General features: G+C 46.9%; 1 protein-coding gene across 3 annotated transcripts in view; it reads left to right on the forward strand.

Moving 5' to 3' along the window:
* papola (poly(A) polymerase alpha) overlaps positions 1–17,933 on the forward strand; it is a 104,974-nt gene that overhangs the window by 78,305 nt on the left and 8,736 nt on the right. For 2 of the 3 annotated variants that reach the window (XM_072493580.1, XM_072493582.1), the window contains 4 exons: positions 166–287; positions 4,433–4,542; positions 5,569–5,771; positions 7,300–7,404. In XM_072493580.1, the coding sequence (XP_072349681.1) occupies positions 166–287; positions 4,433–4,542; positions 5,569–5,771; positions 7,300–7,404 (540 nt within the window). The remainder of the gene's footprint in view (positions 1–165; positions 288–4,432; positions 4,543–5,568; positions 5,772–7,299; positions 7,405–17,933) is intronic. The other variant, XM_072493581.1, reaches the window with a different exon arrangement.

Genomic DNA, 17,933 nt, shown 5'->3' on the forward strand with positions numbered 1-17,933 from the left:
AAGGGGAATGTTGATCACCATTTGTTGGCCGAGGCAAGTCCAGTCAAACCCAATTATCTTTTTGTGTTCCCATTGTGTTTTACAAACAGCTGGTACTCAATTTGTCAGGACAATGCAGGTTCTGAATTCAGTATCTAATCTTTTGAAACTTCTTTTTTGCTTTAGCATTCATTGGAGGGGAACAAAGCCAACTGTGAAGATGAAAATAGCATGGAGGCCTCTCTGGACAGTGACCACAGCCTGCTAGTGCCTTCTAGTCCATTACAGAATGCCAACAGCCCACAGAGGTAATATGGGTGTAACTCCCTTCATTTTCTGTTTTTAAACAGGGTTTTGTTGAAGACACATCCAGAATAATTCAAAATATTCCCACTGTTTTGCACAGCACATTAATTAACTGGAGATTGTGGTGGGACAAACTCTAGTAGGGCTGACTCTATCTAAAATATCACAAGCTCTCATTGGTAGTGGTCTTCCATCCAGTCAACAGATGGTTTGTGCCATGAGTTACTCGTGAATAGAAGGTTGCGTACCACACTCCCATACTTGGCAAAGGAGGAGAATGCAGTGATACTGCAGGAAGTGCAAAACATTAAAGAAAAACAAAAGCAGGTGTATGAGTGTCTAGAACTTTACCACCTGAGTAGTGACGGCATTGAGAGAGTAGAAGATTCGGGCAATTGGTTGAAAAAAGCCATTGTACTTCAACAAGTAGCACCTCGTTCCTACAATGTACAGACGGGGGATGGATTGGTTTTAAGAAGAAATCATCACGCACTCTTGAAAATCAGAGAAGACTTTAACAACGTGATGGATGACAAATCTACATCCGAATCATCGCAATCTGCAGTGTCAGATAGTTCAGCATTTCCTGAGCCTGAGAATGTCATGGAGGACATTGAATGTACAAGTCCTGAGCAGCAAGATTAACTTTTGAGAGGATCAACCAGAGTCAGAAGAAAACCTGATTGTCTTAATTTGTAGATTTGGACTACGGTCACAAGTACCATAACATTTAATGCTTGAACCATTATAATCTGAGATATTTTGTGATTTCTTCTAATCGGCTGAATTTTTAGATTTTTAAAAAATCAGTCATGCTGATTAAATTGGCTTTGGAACCACTGTCTAACTTCATTTGGACCATTGTACCGTTTACTTGAAGTGGTAGCAGCCATTTGTCCTCATCAACCGTATTTATTTTAAATGGAGAATCAGTTTGCACTTTGCTGGAGCATTTTTTGATGTCTCCAATTATTCTTCTCTGTTATTACCCAAACAAATAATGATGTTTCATCACTGTAGACTGTCGTCCACTGTGCTGACTGGTCTAGGAAAATAACAATTCTGAGCAAAGTGATTTTTTCCTTTGCATCTGGAATAAAACTTGCTAAACGCTGGACATTGCCTTAATTTGTGCCTTTGACTACATCTTTTACAGATAAATACTTTGTCCTGATCTTTAACCTGCTTGTTGGTGTGCGTGAAGCTGCAGGAACTTTCCTGCCATTTTTAAAAAAGTTTCCCACCTTTTTGGAAAAAGGGTGGCAACCGGAGTTTACTCCTTCAAGAAGACGCCGCCATTACTGAGAAATATTTCGGAATGCTGTGCTGCTAGCTAATGAGCCTGACAAACCTTTTTTGTTTTTTAAATTTTAGAGTACCCAATTCATATTTTCCAATTAAAGGGCAATTTAGCGTGGCCAATCCACCTAGCTTGCACATTTTTGGGTTGTGGGGGCGAAACCCACACAAACACGGGGAGAATGTGCAAACTCCACACGGACAGTGACCCAGAGCCGGGATCGAACCTGGGACCTCAGCGCCGTGAGTCCTGACAAATCGTAACTGTTTGTTCCAAAGACAGCTCCGATTCCCTCAGCAACTGTTCCCTCAGCTTATTTTCATTCACACCAATCTGGTCCCGAATCATGGAAGATTGCAGAAAAATTACAGGTTTTAGCTTTTAACTTTCAATCACTGATGAACTGATCTATGTACTCTCCTGTCATCTGTAAATGTGATCTAAACACAGTGTTCACCAATTTCATTCCTTCTAGGCTGCAATGGGCATCAAATCTTCAAATTCGTTAAAATTTTTACTATCTTAGTTTGCAAATTTAAACGTATTAAACACAGCAATTGCTTCTGGCCCTGCCGCTGTGAGAAACATTGCTCATTACATGAATTTGATTGATCATCTAAATTTACTGCAATAGGAAACAGATTAAATTGTTGCCTAAACACTTGCCAGTTGCTGTCCAAATCACCATGAAAGCTGAGACTCTTTGGTGGCTTCAACGACTTTATGCTGTTTATACTGCAGTCTGGGAAATCTTCAAATCTCTGTGGCAGGCTGATAGGTTTTTTTTCTCAGTGTTTACTACTTTCCCGCTCTGGTATCATGTAATGTTCTTATTGTGTGGCTTGACTTATTACAAGAACAGTTGTTAAAGTTATAAACAGTTTATAAATATTAACTGTGGGTAAACTATATACAAGACAACAGATGAACAACAGCCAAATCATGCACATGCAACGCTCTCTTGCCTCCAGCCAGTGTGAGGGGTCACCTGACTTTACATTCACTTACATACTAGTGCACCTCCTAGTGGTCTGTCAGTGAATTACAACACAAACCATGATATCACTACACTGTTCAGTGTCACATCCAGTGATATCCGTTCCAACTGTTGCCAATGGCCTGATCTTGATGTCTTCAGGATATCATAGTGACATGGTTTGTTCCAAAAGATGTTCATTTTACACAGCTTGAATAGTCCCTGTTCGTCCTCATTTATCTTTCCTAGGTCATGATCTCTGTTCGTCCTCATTTATTTTTCCTAGGTCATGATCTCTGAGGGAGTGCTGCCATGCCTCATAGCCCATGCCCAATCTTCTGTTGAAATCCCTCTGGATATTGATGTTCTGACTTACGGATTCTGCTGATAGCAGTGTTAAGCTCCCCATAGAACTTCTCTTTCGCCTCTGTATTAGAGCACCATGTTGAGAGCATAGATACTCGTGAGATAAACTTGCCCTGCTTTGAGTTATGAGGTGGGTGAGAGAACATGTGCTGAACATTTGAGGGTAATCTTATCATCCAGAGTGGTGAGTTCCTTACAATGAAGAATGCACTTTGCTCCCCTGCCAGATTAGCATGTAATGTTCTTTCCGTGATCAGCTCTCAATGAGCCTGGTCTCTTGTAGGAATGCCATATGTGTTCAACCAATAAAGCTCTAAGTCAATCTCGTCTGCCTTATGCTCACTATTGTGCAAGTCATCTGCCAATCCTATGCATGAAATTCTGATGTTCCATTTTACCAGTTGGCGTCTTTTTGTGTTTTTGCCTGACTGGATGGATTCTTGTCCACTTGTTGAGCAGAAACTCAAAGCTCCTAGCGATTGGACTGTGGCTGGTCAGCACCTTACCTGACTTGGTTGCCCAGCATAGATGGGTGGTGGCTGACCAGTGGGACATGACGGTGTCACCTGCAATTGTGTCAGTGATCTGCAGCAAAACTCAAGTGTTGTCTCCAGGATGCAAACCTGAGCAAAATATATGGACAGGCTGGAATGTTCAAACATAGGGTCCCCCTCTTAACCTCTCGGTGATTCCAAAGGAATGTAAAGCACTACATTGGTACCACCTTGGTTGCAGAAGTTGCCAGTAAAATGGCATATTTAGACATCCGTCTACCTTATGCACCGCTCCCTTAGCCTTCACCGCAACAGTATTCTTCAGAGCAGTGGAGCTATTCGGCCATAGCTGGAAGATTGGTTCAGGAGTGCCAAGGCTTGTCATCATGCCAATAGACCTGCACACTGCATGTCTGGACCTCCTCAGAGTTCCTCTGAAACTTTAGTTGGGTCTGTGAAGAATCCAGTATGTCGCAACGAGGGGGCACATCTGAGAACTTGCCAATGCAAAGGTTGTGTACTGACGGACAGTGTTACATGTTTGGCTCTTTCGCGTTGCTGCTGGCCACAAGTGTAGATTGGAAATGAGAAACTAACGAGTACATGTTGATCTGGCGATGGCATGCCCACGTGATCTAATGGGATGGAATTCTTGGTACTAACATATAGTGACATAATTGAGGATTTGTTTCACAAATAGCTTAAACCGTGACAGACTTTCTCGTTTCCCCATCGTGTAACTGGCGCTCAGGTTATTTTTCTTAAATTACCCAGATGTATTTTTGAAGGTGACGCTCGAGGTAAGGGCTACCATTTTCCATTCCTGTACCTGATGAAACTCTTTTGATCAATTGCAGGTGAATAAGTTGAGAGCTATGCAATATTGAAAGAATGAAAGTGATGTTGTTTTTAAAATCCTGTGCATGACCCTTTATGGATTATTCTTGTATTTTCATGGTCATTAGTCATACATGAGTGCTGTTCAGTAAATTTTCTTCTCGTTTGTTATAGTCCTGTTACTGCTGCATTGACAACGGATGCAATCGGTGTTCAGAATTCAGAAACCCAGGTGGAATCAGAGACTAGTCCTTCCAAAAGAAATTCCATTCCCAGCTCGGGGGGTAAGAATCAACCCTTTCTAGATGAGTAGAGGTTGAATGAAGGAGTGTGTGGGTGAAGGGTGAGCTACTCTAAACCTTTTCACAAGGTACATGTCATAGTCCTATTGAGCTGTATGATTTTGCTTCTCCTGAATTCTTGCTTTACCTGGGCTTAGTGAGATCAGGCAGTAGATTTGAACCTGGTCATAAAAATCACTTGACTTGCAGGTGAATAAGTTGAGATATATGGAATCTTGGAAGATACAAATATCTTGCTATCTTTTTCCCCCACCCTCAAAATAAAAAAATTAATTGTTTGTGCTTTGCGGTTATGGATTGTACAAAGGATATTGTATTTTCTGCTAATTTTGTGGTTTATGGAATAGCTGATCTATGGCATTGTCTATTTGCCTATTTTGCGGTTTACATTATATACAATCTTTTTGAAAGAAGTTTCGCTAAAACGTGCAAAGCTCTGTCCCAACCAATTTTCCTTTTTAGTTTATTTTACTGTGCAAGGTTGGCTTGTTGCACTGCATGTCCCTTGATATTGATGCACGTGCTTATCTCGAAGGCACTGTTGCTTTTGCATGGCGGTGCATCCGCACAGTTTCTACCCTATGCTTCTCATCTGATGAGTATGAATTATAGCTCCTGTACTGTATTGTTATGCTGGCAGCAGTAACTGCTAACAGTTGCAGGCAAAAATCTGCACCTCAGACCAGGCCTTGTGTGCGAAGAAGGATGTATTCCTTGATCACGTACAGTTGATTTCATAAAGGCACACCTTTTTTCCCCCTTATCGAAGGACAGCATTATCCTAATTATATGTGGAGGTAGAAATGGTTTCTAAGAATAAGAAAGATCACAATGACAGTCAAGAGATTTGGCGTTTGAACAGACTTGGATGAGAACAATACCTGGATTGCATAAAAAACACGGTGCTTCAGTCTCCTGTATCTGCGGGATAGAGAGAGAGAAAAATTCCAAGTCCATTCATGTGAATAGTCAAATAACTTGCATGGATTTATTTCCTCTCTTTCCCAGGCTCATCTTCGTCATCCAGTGAACACATTCCTCAGGCCTCTCCCATATCTACTACTGCACAGCCAAAATCAGCAAGCACCTGGGTTTTGTCTACGTGTGTCAGCAATCAATCTCCAAGTGCAGCCACAAAGACATCCACTCCTGTTGCCTCTGGGAGAAAAAGACCGGCGTCACCACTTACGAATGAACCCACAAAGAAGGAGGTTTGTAAGCTTATTTTTGTGCTGATTTTCTGTATTTCCCACAGTTGAGGACCTTAAGAGGCGCTTTGTCAAATATTCTAACTTATAAATTTGTTTCTGCTTAGTTTTTGCCTTTTTGCTGTTTAGCATGAAGAAAGTTTAATTGATGTCTTTTTTTGGAATGTGGAGGAACACAAAGAATGCGAGTGAAGCTCAGCTTGCGAGCAAAATTGATGCCGGAGTCAGGCAGATATGCAATGTTCAGGGACACTGTTGATGATTTGGGTAATGAATGACCACTAATCTGGCTCCATAATAGAACCCCCGAGGTAGAGTATCGTCGGAGGGATAGGACTCTTCCCATTTGTGTCCAGGACGGCACATTAGCACAGTGGTTAGCACTGGTGATTCACAGCGCTAGGGTACTTAGTTCGATTCCCGCTTGGGTCACTGTCTGTGCGGAGTCTACACGTTCTTCCCGTGTCTGCGTCTGTTTTCTTCCACAAATCCCGAAAGACATGCTGCTGGGTGAATTGGACATTCTGAATTCTCCCTCCGTGTCCCCGAATCTGCGCCGGAGTGTGGCGACCAGGGGATTTTCACAGTAAATTCATTGCCTAACCCTGAAAGTTAACAGATGGGATTGTTATGAAGTGGGCAAATGGTGAGAAATTAGCTGGTGCTCATATTGATAACCTTTGATTGAACCAGACGATCAGTTAATGAACGCAAACTGTTAATTAGTTAGCTGAGAGAAAGCACTAGTGTCGAATGGAGTTTGAGAGATTGGAGAGGAGCTGATTTTTAAAAAACTTATTAAACAGTTTTAACTTCTACTCTGTGTATCTCACACTGTCATTTTGTACCACCTGTCAAATTATGTTTCCAACTGAATTGTTTCATCTTTTACGCTGCATTTGTTGAAATGTACAACTCTTTGTAATCATACTTGTCAGTTGACTAGCTAAAAATAGGTGACACTTGTTGTACCCTGGAGCTGGCAAACTTGACTGATTTTCTTTTGAAAAAAATTTGTCTACCCAATTCATTTTTTCCAATTAAGGGGCAATTTAGCGTGACCAATCCAGCTACCCTGCACATCTTTGGGTTGTGGGGGTGAAACCCACGCAAACATGGGGAGAATGTGCAAACTCCCATGGACAGTGACCCAGAACCTGAGACCTCGGTGCTGTGAGAAAGCAGTGCTAACCACTGAGCCACCGTGCTGCCCTAAGAGAGCAGGATTTTAAATGTGGAATTGTTTTGTATGTTTAGGGAAGTGGCGTTGAGGCAGAAGATCAGCCATGATCATATTGAATGATGCAGTAGGATTGAAGGGCCAGATGGTCTATTCCTGCTCTTACTACTTGTTCTGTCCCAGTGTACAGATGCATGCGCAATTAATTGTAGTGCAACAATATATAGTTTTGTGTTATCAGATATAGATTTTTCTTATTGTGGCACTTGTTTGTTCTGTTCAACAAATGGTAAATCTCAAAGGGATAGCAATCAAAAGGCAGCTCCCCTCTGTTTTCTTGTAATTGTTTAGAAGCCTGCAACGAATGGTGTAACAATGGATCAAAATTCATCGCAAAGTTTGAAGAGAACATCTGCACAGACATCTGAAGTTTCACCAAAGAGAAAGAAACTGGATGTAAGTAGTTGATTTGTCATTTAATTTATGCAAACATAAGGGCAGTACGGTGGCGCAGTGGTTAGCACTGCTGCCTCACGGTGCCGAGCTCTCAGGTTTGATCCCGGCTCTGGGTCTCTGTCCGTATGGAGTGTGTACATTCTCCTCGTGTTTGCATGTATTTCACCCCCACAACCCAAAGATATGCAGGGTAGGTGGATTGGCCACGCTAAAATTGCCCCTTGGAAAAAATTAATTGGGTACTCAATTTATATTAAAAAAATTAGGCAAACATTTTCTGAATTTTGTCATTCCCAGATTTATCTGACAAGGCAAGCATTTTTTAAAGTAATATTGTATTGAAGGTTTCATAATTAACAAACACGAACTGAACTTCACAACTGCAAAATTTGTTCAAGCATGGTACAATTGTCACATTAACAACATAAGAAATCAGAGATATAGAAAAATACACAACAAAATCTATCTCCAAATCTCTTTTCCTGCCCCCCCCCCCCCCCAAACAGCTGATGGTAATTAACTCTTTGAAGTATGCTGCCACCTCAGGAAGAATCCTCTACCGATTCCTGACGGTGTACTTGACCTTTTCCACCCAATCAGGCCGAGGCACTAGGCAGAACGGACGCTCTCCATCCCAGGAGAACTCTCCTTTGGGACAAAGGTGAGTGCATCTGCCCGCAGCCTTGGAGAGTCCCAACTCCCTGAAAATGGCCACCAACCGATAAGGCTAAGATTCTAGCAATGCTAAGAACCGCTGACGTGTTAAAGAAAGAGAACCAATCACCATCTTTGGGCAAGACCAGAACATGTGGGCATGGTTGGCAACCCCACGATAGCACCGCTTGCACCTGTCCTCCACCCGCTCAATTCTACTTTTGGTTTGATGAGGTCCATGAACCACCTTGAATTGAATGAGGCTGAGGCGCACGCAAGATGAGGTGGAATTTACCCTACAGAAGGTCTCCTTCCGCACATCCCCATCTAAAATAGGCACCAACTCCTCCCATTTTGCAGTCACCCGATCAAGCGACAAAGATTCCAATGAGATGATCCGCTTATAGATGTTTAAGTTTCTCCGCCCAGTCCTTGCCAACTATACGATTTCCTCCCATCAGGATTGGCTGTGGCGCTTCAGGAAACGCAGGGCAAACAAACCCTACGGACTAAGTTGCGCAATTGAAAATATCAAAATCGGACTTCCGGGTGCGGCGATGACCAGCTGAGTCGCACGTTTCGGCAGCTCCCGGTGAAACGGACTTTTGGGCTCTTGATGGGAGCCCCAACGGCAATTTTGACGGCTAAAAACACTTTGCGGTAAACCAGAAGGGAATCCCCCCTGGATACGGATGAAAAAAGGAGGAGAAAGTGGCCGGATTGCAGTGGATCCTTTAGAACGGCGGCAAGGAAGGCAAGCAAAAACCAAGATGGCGTCGGAAGGTGGCAGTTTAACATGGGGCCCTGAACAACAAGAGTTCTTGAAATGCTGTGTGGAAGAGCTCAAAAAGGAAATGAAGAAAGAGCTGTTGGCCCCGATACTACAGGCGATCGAAGGGCTAAAGGAGGAACAAAAGACCCAGGAGCGGGAGCTTCGGGTCGTGAAGGCAAAGGCAGCCGAGAATGAGGACGACATACAGGGCCTGGTGGTGAAGACGGAGACGCATGAGTCACATCAGAAACGATGTGTGGAAAGGTTGGAGGCACTGGAGAACAACGCAAGGAGGAACAACCTGAGGATTCTTGGTCTTCCTGAAGGTGCGGAGGGAGCGGACGTCGGGGCATATGTGAGCACGATGCTGCACTCGTTAATGGGAGCGGAGGCCCCGGCGGGTCCGTTGGAGGTGGAGGGAGCATACCGAGTGATGGCGCGAGGACCGAGAGCAGGAGAAATTCCCAGAGCCATAGTGGTGAAATTCCTCCGGTTTAAGGATAGAGAAATGGTCCTTAGATGGGCAAAGAAAACTCGGAGCAGTAAATGGGAGAACGCGGTGATCCGCGTTTATCAAGACTGGAGTGCGGAGGTGGCGAGAAGGAGGGCGAGCTTTAATCGGGCCAAGGCGGTGCTTCGTAAAAAGAAGATAAAATTTGGAATGCTGTAACCGGCAAGACTGTGGGTCACATATCGAGGGAGGCACCACTACTTTGAGACAGCGGATGAAGCGTGGACTTTTATTGTGGAAGAAAAACTGGAATGAGCGGGTTATTAAAAGGAACGTTTGAACAATGTGGTGGGGCGAATGTGTGGGGCGAAGAGGGGGGTTAAAAAGGGGGGAAAGAGGAGTTTTATGTACTAATCCTGCGATGTGGTAACTTTTCTCTCTTCCACAGGTGGTGATTGGGGGGGGGGGGGGGGGGGGGGGGGGAGGAGATGGGGCGTTGGCCATTGGGGGCGGGGCCAAGGGAGAAGCACGGGCTTGGTTCTCGCGCTATGATAATCATGGCGGGAATAGAGAAGCAGGAAGGAGGGGGCGTCGCACGGTGCGAGCCGAGGTCGGCCAGAGTTTGCTGACTTCTGGGAGCAACATGGGGGGAGTAATTACGCTAGCGGGGGGGTGGGAGGGGGGAATTACTGGGTTGCTGCTGCTGGGGAGAGGGGGGAGCTGGTATGGGAGGGGCTGGGCGGGGGGGGCACCGCCTGGGGGAGATACAGCTGCGTGGGAACCGGGTGAGGAGCTGGAAAAAGGGGATGGCTAATCGACAAGGGGGGGGGTAGGAAGCCCCCCAACCCGGCTGATCACGTGGAACGTGAGAGGGCTGAACGGGCCGATAAAGAGGGCACGGGTACTCGCACACCTTAAGAAACTTAAGGCAGATGTGGTTATGTTACAGGAAACGCACCTGAAACTGATAGACCAGGTTAGGCTACGCAAAGGATGGGTGGGGCAGGTGTTCCATTCGGGGCTAGATGCGAAAAACAGGGGGGTGGCTATATTAGTGGGGAAGCAGGTAATGTTCGAGGCAAAGACTATAGTGGCGGATAACGGGGGCAATACGTGATGGTGAGTGGCAAACTACAGGGGGAAACGGTGGTTTTGGTAAACGTATATGCCCCGAACTGGGGTGATGGCAATTTTATGAGGCGGATGCTAGGACGCATTCCGGACCTAGAGATGGGAAAGCTGATAATGGGGGGAGATTTTAATACGGTGTTGGAACCAGGGCTGGATAGGTCGAAGTCCAGGACTGGAAGGAGGCCGGCAGCAGCCAAGGTACTTAAAGATTTTATGGAGCAGATGAGAGGTGTAGACCCGTGGAGATTTAGCAGACCGAGGAGTAAGGAGTTCTCGTTTTTCTCCTATGTCCATAAAGTCTACTCGCGAATAGACTTTTTTGTGCTGGGAAGGGCGTTGATCCCGAAGGTGAGGGGAACGGAGTGTACGGCTATAGCCATTTCGGATCACGCTCCACACTGGGTAGACTTGGAGATGGGGGAGGAAACAGGAGGGCGCCCACCCTGGAGAATGGACATGGGACTAATGGCAGATGAGGGTGTGTGTCTAAGGGTGAGGGGGTGCATTGAAAAGTACTTGGAACTCAATGATAATGGGGAGGTCCAGGTGGGAGTGGTCTGGGAGGTGTTGAAGGCGGTGGTTAGAGGGGAGCTGAAATCAATAAGGGCACATAAAGGGAAGCAGGAGAGTAAGGAACGGGAGCGGTTGCTGCAAGAACTTTTGAGGGTGGACAGACAATATGCGGAAGTACCGGAGGAGGGACTGTACAGGGAAAGGCAAAGGCTACATGTAGAATTTGACTTGCTGACTACGGGCACTGCAGAGGCACAATGGAGGAAGGCACAGGGTGTACAGTACGAATATGGGGAGAAGGCGAGCAGGTTGCTGGCACACCAATTGAGGAAAAGGGGAGCAGCGAGGGAAATGGGGGAGTGAGGGATGAGGAAGGAGAGATGGAGCGGGGAGCGGAGAGAGTGAATGGAGTGTTCAAGACATTTTATAAAAAATTATATGAAGCTCAACCCCTGGATGGGAGGGAGAGAATGATGGGCTTCTTGGATCGGCTGGAATTTCCCAAGGTGGAAGAGCAGGAAAGGGTGGGACTGGGAGCACAGATCGAAGTGGTGAAAGGAATTAGGAGCATGCAGGCGGGAAAGGCCCCGGGACCGGATGGATTCCCAGTCGAATTCTATAGAAAATATGTGGACTTGCTCGCCCCGGTATTGACGAAGACCTTTAATGAGGAAAGGAAAGGGGACAACTGCCCCCGACTATGTCTGAAGCAACGATATCGCTTCTCTTAAAGAAGGAAAAGGACCCGCTACAATGCGGGTCCTATAGACCTATTTCCCTCCTAAATGTAGATGCCAAGATCCTGGCCACGGTAATGGCAATGAGAATAGAGGAATGTGTCCCGGGGGTGGTCCACGAGGACCAAACTGGGTTTGTGAAGGGGAGACAGCTGAACACTAATATACGGAGGCTGTTAGGGGTAATGATGATGGCCCCACCAGAGGGGGAAACGGAGATAGTAGTGGCGATGGATGCCGAGAAAGCATTTGATAGAGTGGAGTGGGATTATTTGTGGGAGGTGTTGAGGAGATTTGGTTTTGGAGAGGGGTATGTTAGATGGGTGCAGCTGTTGTATAGGGCCCCGATGGCGAGCGTGGTCACGAATGGACGGGGATCTGCATATTTTCGGCTCCATAGAGGGACAAGGCAGGGATGCCCTCTGTCCCCATTATTGTTTGCACTGGCGATTGAGCCCCTGGCGATAGCATTGAGGGGTTCCAAGAAGTGGAGGGGAGTACTTAGAGGAGGAGAAGAACACCGGGTATCTTTGTATGCGGACGATTTGCTACTATACGTGGCAGACCCGGCGGAGGGGATGCCAGAAATAATGCGGATACTTGGGGAGTTTGGGGATTTTTCAGGGCATAAATTGAACATGGGGAAAAGTGAGTTGTTTGTGGTGCATCCAGGGGAGCAGAGTAGAGAAATAGAGGACCTACCGTTGAGGAAGGTAACAAGGGACTTTCGTTACCTGGGGATCCAGATAGCCAAGAATTGGGGCACATTGCATAGGTTAAATTTAACGCGGTTGGTGGAACAAATGGAGGAGGATTTCAAGAGATGGGATATGGTATCCCTGTCACTGGCAGGGAGGGTGCAGGCGGTTAAGATGGTGGTCCTCCTGAGATTCCTCTTTGTGTTTCAGTGCCTCCCGGTGGTGATCACGAAGGCTTTTTTAAAAAGGATTGAAAAGAGCATCATGGGTTTTGTGTGGGCCGGGAAGACCCCGAGAGTGAGGAAGGGATTCTTACAGCGTAGCAGGGATAGGGGGGGGCTGGCACTACCGAGCCTAAGTGAGTATTATTGGGCTGCTAATATTTCAATGGTGAGTAAGTGGATGGGAGAGGAGGAGGGAGCGGCGTGGAAGAGATTAGAGAGGGCGTCCTGTAGGGGGACTAGCCTACAGGCTATGGTGACAGCCCCATTGCCGTTCTCACCGAGGAACTACACCACAAGCCCGGTGGTGGTGGCTACACTGAAGATTTGGGGACAGTGGAGACGGCATCGGGGAAAGACTGGAGCCTTGGGGGGGGGGGGGGGGGGGGGGTCCCGATAAGAAACAACCATAGGTTTGCCCCGGGGGAATGGATGGGGGATATGGAATGTGGCAAAGAGCAGGAATAACGCAACTTAAAGATCTGTTTGTGGATGGGAAGTTCGTGAGTCTGGGAGCGCTGACCGAGAAATATGGGTTGCCCCAAGGGAATGCATTCAGGTATATGCAACTGAGGGCTTTTGCGAGGCAACAGGTGAGGGAATTCCCGCAGCTCCCGACACAGGAGGTGCAGGACAGAGTGATCGCAAAGACATGGGTGGGGGATGGTAAGGTGTCAGATATGTATAGGGAAATGAGGGACGAAGGGGAGACTATGGTAGATGAACTAAAAGGGAAATGGGAAGAAGAGCTGGGGGAGGAGATCGAGGAGGGGCTGTGGGCAGATGCCCTAAGCAGGGTAAACTCGTCGTCCTCGTGTGCCAGGCTAAGCCTGATTCAGTTTAAGGTATTACACAGGGCGCATATGACTGGAGCACGGCTCAGTAAATTTTTTGGGGTGGAGGATAGGTGTGCGAGGTGCTCGAGAAGCCCAGCGAATCATACCCATATGTTTTGGTTATGCCCGGCACTACAGGGGTTTTGGATGGGGGTGACAAAGGTGCTTTCAAAGTAGTGGGGGGTCCGGGTCGAACCAAGCTGGGGGTTGGCTATATTTGGGGTTGCACAAGAGCCGGGAGTGCAGGAGGCGAGAGAGGCCGATGTCTTGGCCTTTGCGTCCCTAGTAGCCCGGCACAGGATATTGTTAATGTGGAAAGAAGCCAAGCCCCCGGGGGTGGAGACCTGGATAAATGACATGGCGGGGTTTATAAAGCTAGAGCGGATTAAGTTCGTCCTAAGGGGGTCGGCTCAAGGGTTCACCAGGCGGTGGCAACCGTTCGTCGAATACCTCGCAGAAAGATAGATGGAATGGAAAAATAGAAGGCAACAGCAGCAGCCTAGGATCGGGGGGGGGGGGGGGGGGGGTTGGGTGGGAGCGGGGAGGGGGGGGGGGGGGTTGGGTGGGAGCGGGGAGGGGGGGGGGGGTTGGGTGGGAGGGGGGAGGGGGGGGTTGGGTGGGGGGGGGGGGGGGGGTTGGGTGGGGGAGGGGGGGGGGGTTGGGTGGGAGGGGGGAGGGGGGGGGGTTGGGTGGGGGGGGGGAGGGGGGGGGGGGGGAGGAACCAGAAGGACTCTCAGGGTTGTTAATATATACTGTATAATATGTATAGGTCGTTGCTACAGATAATTATATATTGGACTGTTAAATTACATTTTTGGAGAGTGTTACTTGTGATAAGGCAGTTGCCAATTAGGGTTAGTTTTCATTTTTGTTATTTATTATTTATTCATTTTTCTTTTTGTTTGTTTATAAAATAGGTCATTGTTATTTGTGTTGTTATAATATTGTGTAAAGGATGCACAATGTACTGTGTTGGTTGACCAAAAATTTTCAATAAAATATTTATATATAAAAAAAAAGAAAATATCAAAATAGATGTGACCCTGATAGTTGGAATTTTGCTGAGAATTCCTCCCACCCGGCGAACCATCCATCTATAAACTGGTCTCTAAAGCACTCTGGCCCCTTGCCTTCCCACGCCTTCAAAGTTGAATCCAAACTCAATGGCAAAAACAAGTGGCTACCATTTATAGGAGCCAGTAATGACATGGCACTCGGCTTGTAATGTTGTCTGAGCTGCCTCCATATCTTCAAGGTGAAGATCACCACTGGGTTTGAGGTATATCTTGTTGGAGAGAGTGGGAATGGTGCAGTTACCAGAGCTCAAGAGGCTTGACCCTTTACACAATCTTGCCTTCATTCTCTCGCCTATATGGTCTCCGATTCTCTGTACCACCCAACACCTTCTCCATGTTGGCCACCCAGTAATACATGAGGAATTGGGTAGTGCTGGACCCCGCAACTTGGCCCCTCTGGAGGTACAGCCTGCAATTCCTCGGCGCCCTACCCGCCCATATAAAGAAATTCACTAACTGGTTCACTCTAGCAAAGAACGATTTAGTGAGAAAAATAGGAAGGCATTGGAATAAAAATGGAAACTTTGGCAGAATGTTCATTTTGATGATTTGAACTCTGCCCACCAGGGACAACAGAAATCTACTCCATCTCTGCAAATCGAGTCTCACCTTATCTAACAAACTTTAACTTCGAAGCCTTTGCCAATCATTTGTCACTTGAATGGCCAGATATTACAAGTTACCCCTTGCCCGGCTAAACGGTAATACCCCAGATTGGCTCCTCTTCCCGGGGGACTAACCGGAAAGTACTCACCAGACGTCCTCCATGCCATTGCCAGGTTCTATCGCCAAAACAAAAAGGAGTGATGACAATGGGTACCCCTGACTTGTACCCCTGCTCAGAGGAAATGCCCGGGCAGCACGGTAGCATAGTGGGTAGCACAATTGATTCGCCGCTCCAGGGTCCCAGGTTCGATTCCCGGCTTGGGTCACTGTCTGTGCGGAGTCTGCACTTTCTCCCCGTGTGTGCGTGGGTTTCCTCCGGGTGCTCCGGTTTCCCCCCAAAGATGTGCAGGTTAGGTGGATTGGCCATGTTAAATTGCCCTTGGTGTCCAAAAATTGCCCTTAGTGTTGGGTGGAATACTGGGTTCTGAGGATAGGCCGGAGGTGTGGGCTTGGATAGGGTGCTCTTTCCAAGAGCCGGTGCAGACTCGATGGGCCCCCTGCACTGTAAATTCTATGAAAGTATCCTGACGCTAGCCATGGGGTTCATGTACTGCAGCTGCACCCCTGAAATACATTTCTGCCCAAACCTCCCAAGTAGATCAATGAAGTGCTTCCACTCCACTCTATTGAATGCTTTCTCTGCATCCATAGCTATAATCGCCTCTGGCTCGGGGGCTGATGAAGGAAAAAGGACATCATTTCGAACCTGCCGTATATTGGAGGACTGCTGCCTACCTTTCAGAAATCCTGTCTGCTCTTCTACCACTATATCTGGCACACATGGCTCGAACTGCAAAGCCAGTACCTTGGCATCCACATGAAGCAGCAAACACTCTGTGGGGTCCTTAACTTTCTTTAAAATAAGGAAGATGGAGGCCTGTGTGAGGTGGAAGCCTGTAAGTGCAGCAGGCAGGTAACCTCAAGCTAAGCGTCTGAGAAGTAGTGAGTGATACTAAACAGTGCAGTCATCAATGAAAATTCCCACTTCTGACCTTGTGCTGGAAAGAAGGTCATTGATGGAATAGCCAAGGATGGTTGGACCAGGACATTGCCCTGAGAAACTCCTACATGGATGTCTTGGGGCTGAAATAATTAGGCCATCAACCTCGACCATCTTTCTTTATGCTGGATGTGATGACCATCTTTCTTTATGCTGGATGTGACTTCCAACTGGTGGAGAGTATTGGTAGGGGCTGGTTTAGCACAGTGGGCTAAACAGCTGTCTTGTAATGCAGATCAAGGCCAGCAGCGCGGGTTCAATTCCCGTACCGGCCAACCCAGACAGGCGCCGGAATGTGGCGACTCGGGACTTTTCACAGTAACTTCATTGAAGCCTACTTGTGACAGTAAGTTATTATTATTTCTGATATCCATTGACTTCAATTGTGCTACGGCCCTTGATGCTTTCTCTGTCAAATCTGCCTTGATGTCAAGGGCAGCTCCTCTCTCCAGACTTCTGGATTCCGTTCTTTTGTCCATGTTTGGACCAAGACTGTAATGAGATCTGGAGTCTATGTTGTCAGGACCCATAGCATTTGTTGTATCCAGTGCCTTTGACCAATTCTTTAAGTCACTAGAAGGGAATTGAATGGTCCATAATGCTGAGGAGCTCAGGAGGTGACTGAGAGGATCATCCCTTACTGCAGATGGTTGCATATGCTCCAGATTTATTGTTTGCACTGCGTGCTTGACGCCGGCTCCACAGGAATAGGGATGTTTGTGGAACCATTTCCCCCAGTTAGTTATTTAATTATCCTCCGCCATTTATGACTGGATGTGACAAGATTGCAAAGCTATGATTTGATCCGTTGCTTATGAGATCGCAGCTGCTTATGTTATTCAGCCTGCACGTAGACTATGTTGTAGCTTCACCAGGTTGGCACCTTTTAGGTATGTCTGGTACTGTTGTTGTTCAATACATTTCTGCTGATGCTAATTGCCCACTGCACCTTATGGGTGCTCAGCTTTGAGCTGCTAGTGCTGTTCTGTACCTATCCCATGTAGGTGACCGGTAAATTGGTATGGGCAGGGTCAACTAGGATTCTCTCTCGTTGGGTCTGTCACCACCTGCTGCAAGGGCAGTCTGCGAGGTATATCCTTCATTACTCGGCCACCTCAGTCATTCATGATGCTACCAAGTCGCTGTTGGGGATGAGCATTGAAGTTTCCCACCCAGAGTACATTCTGTGCTCTTGCATACCCTCAATTCTTCTTCCAAGTGGTATTTAACATGGAGGAGTTCTTATCCGTTGAAGAGGGCTAGAGGTGGAAATCAGACTATAACCTTGCTCATGTTTGACCGAAAGCCATGGGACTTTATGGGGAAAGGTGTCAATGTTGAAGCCTCCCAGGGCCGGTCCGTTCCAACTATATACCACTGTGATGCCACTTCTGGTGACCTACCCTGCCAGTAGGAGAGGATATACCCAGGATGGTAATGGAGGAGTCTGCGATGTTAGTTGTACAGTATCATTCGGTCAATATGACAGTCTTTAGGACAATTCTTCCAATTTTGGCACAAGTATCCAAATGTTAGTGAGGAGGGCTATGCAGTGTGAACATAGAACATACAGTGCAGAAGGAGGCTATTCGGCCCATCGAGACTGCACCAACCCACTTAAGCCCTCGCTTCCACCCTATTCCCGTAACCCAATAACCCCCCCTTTTTTTGACACTAAGGGCAATTTAGCTTGGCCAATCCACCTAACCTGCACGTCTTTGGACTGTGGGAGGAAACCGGAGCACCTGGAGGAAACGCACGCAGACACTGGGAG

Source organism: Scyliorhinus torazame, chromosome 2, assembly GCF_047496885.1.
Source record: "Scyliorhinus torazame isolate Kashiwa2021f chromosome 2, sScyTor2.1, whole genome shotgun sequence".
In the NCBI taxonomy this organism is placed as follows: Eukaryota; Metazoa; Chordata; class Chondrichthyes; order Carcharhiniformes; family Scyliorhinidae; genus Scyliorhinus; species Scyliorhinus torazame.